Raw genomic sequence first — 7,253 nt, 5'->3', positions numbered from 1 at the left:
CATGACTGAGGAGGGTACTGAAATCCTTTGAATCATATGGATAATGGTACTGTTTACTAGATGCACATTTCCTTCACAGCCATTTTTACCTGTAATGACTTCTTGTTGCATGTGAAGTTTGGCAGGAACCTCAAGCCTCACCAAGCTGTGAGGTGCAGCTGAACGTGACTCTGAAGCGCCACCGTTTCATCTTTGCCGTGTTCCTGCTCCTCCCAAGGCAGTGGCAGAGGCTGGCGCTGGCAGGCCCAGCAGCGCTCTCCCAGGCAGCCTGCCCCGCTCTACGGATTCCCAGCTGCATTCCCAGCTGGGCAGTCTCCGTGTTGAAGAATTAGTCCTGTAACAACCCGATCAAGCATCACCTTAGAACCTGGTTCATTTCATGCACTCACTCCTACAGCAAGGCTGTGCCAGAGACCTTAATTTCTGGCGGATCCCTTCCAGTTTCGGAGCTGAACTTATGCATGGCTACTCCACACCTGTTTGTTCTTGTGCCAGCCTTCTCTGTTAGCTCCAGCAGCTCTTCTGCCTCGCCGCCGTTCCCCCACTTTGATGTCCTCAGGGGGCAAGTACATCCCTGTCATTCCTCATGCTACTCCACATTAAATCAACCAAACTCCCTCTTTCCGTAGGGTCTCCTGCTCCGCCTCAGGCTGCCCCCGCAGCTTCCCCCCATCCGTGCCCGGCACCGCAGTCCCTTCCCTCAGGCGGGCACACGGGGAGCGGCCCCTTCCCGCTTGCGCTTCGCAGGTGCGCCCGCAGCTGCGTGTGCGTAAATCAAAGCGGGGAGAAAGTGAGCGTTCCCCTGTTCAAAACAAAACAAAACAACACAAACCAAACCAAAACAAACCAAACCAAAACAAACATCACAGCAAACCGGAGCACCCCGAGGGCTTTCCGGCCCCTGCGCCGCTCCCCGGGGCGGCCGGGCAGGGCTGGGCCGGGCCGGGCCAGGGGAGGAGCGGCGGGAGACGGAAGTGAAAACAAGAGCGGGGAGCCGGAGCTGCCGCCTCGCAGACGCGCTGCGGTGTCCTCGCCTGTCCGCGCTGCGCTGCACCGCCGGGTGAGTGCCGGGGCGGCAGAAAGCGAGCAGGAGGAAGAAGGAGAAGAAAAAAAAAAAAAAAAAAGAGGGGGGGGGGGGGAATTAGGCAAAAAGTCAGTAGGCTGGGCACGGTTTGTGAAGCTCCTCGGTGCTTATTTTCTTTGCATTTAACTTCTGTAAGCGGGGTGCCGGGGTGCGGCGGGGGCGCGGCCCGGCCCCGGGGCAGCGCTTCGGGGAGCCCGGGCTGCGGGGCACCTGCGGGGCTGTTCGCCCTCAGCCGAGCGCTGCCGTGCGCCTAGGGCTGCTCGGGCACGGGGCTCCGGTGTGCCCCGCTCCCCGGGCTCTGTGGCACCCGCGGGGCTGCGCGCCCGGTGCCCCTGCAGCGGCTGGGGTTGTGGGTGCGCCTGGAGCCGAGACCGAGCGCTCTTGGGGAGGTCTGGTCTCCAGCCTCCGGCGGCCGTGGGGATCCTCGTCCCGGGGAGGTGGACACAGGAGGGTGCTGGGCGTACCGGGGCTTGTGCTGGCGCTGCCCGCAGCGCTCCCCCCGGCACGGCCGCCCCGCGGCAGGAAGGGCTCGCTGGTGCTGCGGCTCTGCGCCCTGGCCGGCGCTCCTGCCGGGGATTTGAAATTCCCCCTTCCAGACGCAGGTCCACCAAGCGTTTGATGGTCTGAAGGAAAGTTGCACAATTTCACCCTTAACTGGTTTGTTTGCACAATGCTCCCCACGTGAAGCGAGGCTGGTGGTTTGCTGTGTTTTCCTTTAGCTGCTGCCTGCCTTGGCACATTTTAAGAAATTCGTTAAATAAAACTTGGGATGGGTCTTCTTTGTTTGCTGTTCCTTCCTAGGCTAGAGGTGCAGATATACCAGAATTAAAGGCGTAAGAAAGGAAAAATGTGTGATGCTGAGTGGGATGCACGGTGTTTCAGCGTTCACTTTTCACTTTCTTTCCTCCTGTGTCTAGTTGCTACAAATGAAAGAGAATGGTATCAGTTCCTAATAGAATTCATTCTTTTTCCTGGGTCTGTAATTGTAACTAGCTGATGCTTAGTTAAAAAAAGGAGGGGGAAAAAAAAAGCTACACAGGTACTTTAATTTCAATTGCCAGGTAAAGCCTTCTCACCTGTGTGAAACAACTGCACTGCGTGCTGGTCACTAGACCAGACTGGTTGCTTTTCTGCAATCTCGTAATTTACAGTGACCTGTCACTGCAATGGATTTCATTTAGCGGGAGTTAAAAGAATATGTATTTTTACGCAGAAAGAAATCTGTGACAAATTCCGATCCTCTTTTTAAAAGAATTCTGTGCACAGGGCAATTAAACAGCTTGGTTCTCGTTTTAGTGGTGAGCAAGCCTCCTAAGAATCCTAGCTCAAACTTGGCGGGGACTTTTCTTCCTCCTTAGCCGCAGGAGAGCTCAATGTTGTGTGTTTCCCCTTCTGCACATTGGTGCTTGTCGAGGTTTTTAAGGTTGGGTCGAGTCAGTGCTTGAGGTCAGAGCTGCCCCTTTGCTGAACGCAGCAGGCACTGGTGGGTTGGGAATGGCCCAGTTACCCAGGCACCTCTGGTACAAGCTCCAAATTCTGTATATATTACTAATATATGTATCTTGTACTGTCTAATGCCAGTACTCCTGCTCTGGTTACCTTAGTGGCCGTCGGTGCGAATAAAATTCAGTGTTTGGTTTAGAAAAAGTCCGAGCGGTAGATTGCTGCTGCTTTGGGAGGTGAACCTAAAAACGTGCATTGTGGATGGCTCTCTTGGGGAGTGACATCCTTGCATCGATGGGGGCTGTGTGACAGCCCTGCTCTCATGCTCCTTGTGAATGGGCTGCATTTGGAAAAATCCACCCCTTCTGAGGACCTGACACAGCCCCTCTGCAGTGTACGAACAGCTAAACCCAGGCTTTTCACAGTTTGGTGGGGTTTGCAGCCGCCTGCTGCTGCTTGGCTGAAGGTCCACCTTAAATGTCCCTATATGAGTATGGAATCTGGCTGTGCCCCGGTGTAGTCTTACACCGGCTCGCCCTGGTGTGCTCCTGCCGGGCTTCAACTGTACAAAAATAGACGGCATCCACTACCTAAGATGTCATTGTAACATTACTTATCTGAGGTGGAACTGAAGCCCTTATCTTTGACGCTGAACAGCACTTAAATATCTCAGCTGCCTTTTAAAGGTAATTTGTTGGCCACAGTTGTGGAGAGGGGGATGCCTGGGGTTTCAGTGCTTCCTCAGCATTGAATTGTGACTGTGGGTATTTTGCTTTAGTTCACAGATTTCATTTTGAGGGTTGGTTTTAATACCTGTCTTGTTTGTGACATTGTTCTGCTGCTGTGAAGCTATGCTATAAAAATAAAAAAAAAAACTCACAGGGGTTTTATTTTCTTCTGATTAACTGCAAAGTTGTGATGCTTTGACGTTGTTGTGTTTAGAAATAAGCTTTGAGCTGATGACATGGCAGCATATGATATTAATTTCGTTAGAAATGAATGTGCCAGTAGTGCTAATGTCTTCCATACTTCTGTTTAAGGGATGCTGTCAATTCGTGCTTGTCTTAATATTGACTTTTTTTAAGCTGAGCTTTAATGCTGGATGGTTTTACCCCTCCTGCCCCACACAGTGTTTTGTTAGTAAAAAGTAGTTGTCAAACATTTTGGCAGCAGCAGCAGTTCTCCAAGTTCTGTTTCTTCCTAAGCTATGGAGGGAAACAACAAATGAGGAATAAAAGCACAAGTCATGACAGACCTGGTGTGGGGTTTTTGGCTGTTTTGGGGGGAGGGGAATACAGCCAAAGAAAGAAGGCTTTCAAAATTGCAGACAGTGCCTTTTGTTTTTATTAACTTTAAATTAAGACTCTAATCCTCTTCTGCAGGCATCAGTTCTTTGGATTTGGTCCTTGAATACTAAACATCATGAGCAACTACAGCGTGTCTTTGGTCGGGCCAGCTCCCTGGGGTTTCAGGCTTCAAGGGGGCAAGGATTTCAATGTGCCTCTGTCTATCTCTCGAGTAAGTGCATTTGCTTCTTTTCCTGCATGTGGGGATCTGCAATGCTGTGGCCAACCCACAACCTTCAGACAAAGCTGTTAATTACAGACACTGGGGCTCAGCTTGCCCTGTGGCATGGAGGACTGTTGGGGGTCGGGGAGGGAGAGATAGAGAGGGGAAAATAAATCTTTACTGTGTGAAGGCTCCAAGAAAATTAGCTTAGGAAGGACTTGTTCGTTTGAAATGGTTATTTTGTCAGCATTTGTTTATTCAAATAACAACATAAATTACCCTCGAATTCTCTTCCCTGCTCCCATCAAGAAAACAGAGATGCAGAGGTTGGAGGCTGACAGGAAACAAGCAATTTACTTTGCTGGGCTGAGCCTGTGCATTTCAAATGGGAAGCACTAGGGAAAAATCACTCCTATAACCCTTGTTTATTCAGCAGCTCTTAGCTGCCTGAGGATCTTGTGGTGTCTGCTGTTACAAATCCTACTATTTGTAATAAAAAGGTACTTAAATGACAGTAGTTGTAAATAGCAGTTCATCAATATGTGCCTGAATGAACGTGCCAGTTTCTCATGAGTGTTTTATAGAGTATGTGCTCTGAACTGGTATTCAAAGGATTTGAGGAACTAAGTCAAAACAAATATGATCTTTGTACCCAGCACTGTCTAACTAGTTTCCTACTTTAAAACTGTGTGTTCAGGGAAGGCTTGTCTTTCAGCATGGGCTGAGTTTCAAAGCCTTTTTCAGATGGCTGAAGCACTTTGCCCATAAAATATAGGGACAAACTTTGCAGTATTGAATTTCTAGGATCACTGGAAATCTCTGGGTGAAGGGACTGGCTTTTGATGGCTCTGTACCCTGACACCTTTAAATCTGATTAGTCATGTGGAATCATTTTGATACAAATGGCCTCTCCTCTGTCAGCAGCTCTCCTGTCCCTCCTGCATTTTTGTGAAGTTTTATGACAAAGATAAATTATTTTTTACACCTGTTGGGGTGGCAGAATTGATACTGCCCTGGGAGATGGAGCAGGTTTCTATTTGGGTTTATGCATCATGGGGATATTTTTAGCTAATCTTAACTAGGGTTTCAAACTCTTCCAGTTCATTTAGTCTTGGCTTATCTTATCCGCTGGTGGATTATGCTGGTGAAATAAAGTACAGTTTGGCTCTGAAAAATTCTTTTTATATGGCTAAAATAGACTGGAGAGCTGTAGAAATGCCTGTGTACTGATTAGGACCGTTAATACTTGGGATAGGAAGGGGTTGAAAAGCAGTTTGTTCCTGGATTTCAGGGACTTTAAAGCTGAACTGTAATTCAGTTTCTTGTTCAGTAGCTGGTTACTTGTACACTAATGAGAAATTTGAACGGGGTATGTGGATGGCACTCTACAGATTTGATGGTACTAGGGCTTTCATGACAAGGATTTACAAAGGCACAGGAGCTTGCCTGCGCAGGGTCCTTGTGTGTGATACTGACAGAGCAGTTAAGCACTATAGGCAGTAAGTCATGCGAAACAACCAGCTTCAGGAAAGGGTAATACTTTTTTTTGTAGAGGCCTCTGTTATCCTGGAGATCTAGAGTGCAGTCCTGCTGTAAGCAGGCTTCCCATCTGAAAGAGGAAACATATGTTGGAATTAGCCTAGACTACAACTTTATTGCAGGAATCAAATGCGCTGTCACACGGAATAGCCTGGAGGAATTGGCCTAAAGAGCTACGTATAAAAGCCTCAGTTATGGGATTCCCTAATGACAAATGTCAGTGCCCACAGGAGCAGAACATAATGAAAGACAGGGACTGGTGTGGTTTTGGAGCTTCAATTTGTGCATGGGCAGGGAAGCACAATCTCCACTTCACCTCAGCACCGTTCCTCAGCTGCACTGTGTCTTCCTACTTGCAGTTAAGAGTATGCAAGCATTAGAATGCCTGGTGCCTTTTTTTAATTTTCCCCCCTCCTTTGGATCAAAATAAATGCTTAGTTCTGGCATGCCAATCCAGCTTTGGCCTGATAGTTTTTACTGGAAGAATTCAACACCCGTGTTCCTGGTATGCTAGAACAGTGTGTACAATTCACCCCCCAAGCCCTTCTTTTCCTGATGTAGCATAAATTCCTTCCTGTATCTGAAGGCTGCTAATTAAATTATTGTAGCAAAACAATAATGAGACAGCATAATTATGTTCCTTGGCAAGGAGAACTCTTTGGTTTTGTTTTTAATTTGTCCTCTAGATGCTGAAGACGAATGCTGGGCTGCTGAGGGCTAATTTCCTGCTTTAGTTTAAACTCCTTGAAATTAAGTTTAAATAAAGTGTAGTTTATGAAACACAGAGAATACACTGGTTTCTAAAGCTGTTTATCTGAAAAGTTAATCTCTTCGCTAATGATTTGAACAAATTAAGATCTTCCAGTTCCTTGAAGAAAGTTTTTAGTAAGTCACTTGAGTTTGTACAGTAAATGGTTTAAATGGGTGTATTCCTTGTTGCCTCTGTACGGTAAAATGAGACTGTTTTGTGTCCTTCAGTTGAAATTCTCATGGTCAGCTAAGGTTAACATTAGTGCAGGGGCAGCATTTGATTTTTCATAAATTAGTATATTGCAGACTAGTCAGAGCTTTATAACCAACAAAAACAGTTATTGCAGGGTTATGTCAGTTGCTTTGTATCACTGAGTGCTCTGAAGTTGCTATGTTTAATTATACAGCTGTACACATTTTATGGGAAGTAATAAAGGTGATTTGGGGTTGCTGTGATGTGATGGTTATTACATGTATCAGTGTAAGTATGTACTATATATGCCCATAGTTATGAATACATACATGACATATATAGCATTTATGTCCGTACGACACAAATGCATGTGGAACTTGTTACGTGAACTTGTATCTGGCTGGACTTCAACAGGGTGGGTTTTCCTAGTTCTCCTTCCTGCCTGGTGAAGGCACTTGTCTGAGCCCTGCAAAGTGCCATTGCACAGGTCAGGAATTTAACACTGGAAGCTAATGTGGGGCGGGAGCCGTGGTGGGAGTGTGATGGGTGGTATGGTTCCCATGAAGCAAGGGCCCGTGGGAAGGAAGTTGCTCTGAAAGTAGTAAGGGATAAAGGGTGGGTTGAGGTTTATTAACAGCCAAGTGTTAAAGTGGTTCAGGCTGCCACATGTAAGTGTACTGTAGGGCTTCCAGGTAGTTAATTCTGAAGAGGTGGTATTTGTGTAACATGAGCTTA

At 47.2% G+C, this 7,253-nt stretch overlaps 1 protein-coding gene across 7 annotated transcripts in view; it reads left to right on the top strand.

The window, feature by feature from the left end:
* Nucleotides 1-221: 221 nt before the first annotated feature.
* The window catches only part of PDLIM5 (PDZ and LIM domain 5), a 125,324-nt gene continuing 118,292 nt past the window's right edge, over nucleotides 222-7,253 (top strand). Inside the window, exons 1-2 of one of the 7 annotated variants that reach the window (XM_066186356.1) lie at nucleotides 222-1,060; nucleotides 3,910-4,045. In XM_066186356.1, the coding sequence (XP_066042453.1) occupies nucleotides 3,950-4,045 (96 nt within the window). In that variant the 5' untranslated portion in view covers nucleotides 222-1,060; nucleotides 3,910-3,949. The remainder of the gene's footprint in view (nucleotides 1,061-3,909; nucleotides 4,046-7,253) is intronic. The other 6 variants (XM_066186357.1, XM_066186358.1, XM_066186359.1 and 3 more) reach the window with 6 other exon arrangements.

The sequence above is a fragment of the Chamaea fasciata genome, unplaced genomic scaffold (assembly GCF_029207755.1).
Source record: "Chamaea fasciata isolate MVZ Bird 193981 ecotype frontalis unplaced genomic scaffold, bChaFas1.0.hap1 SCAF_6, whole genome shotgun sequence".
Taxonomy (NCBI): Eukaryota; Metazoa; Chordata; class Aves; order Passeriformes; family Sylviidae; genus Chamaea; species Chamaea fasciata.
This window is presented reverse-complemented; position numbering and strand designations above follow the sequence as displayed.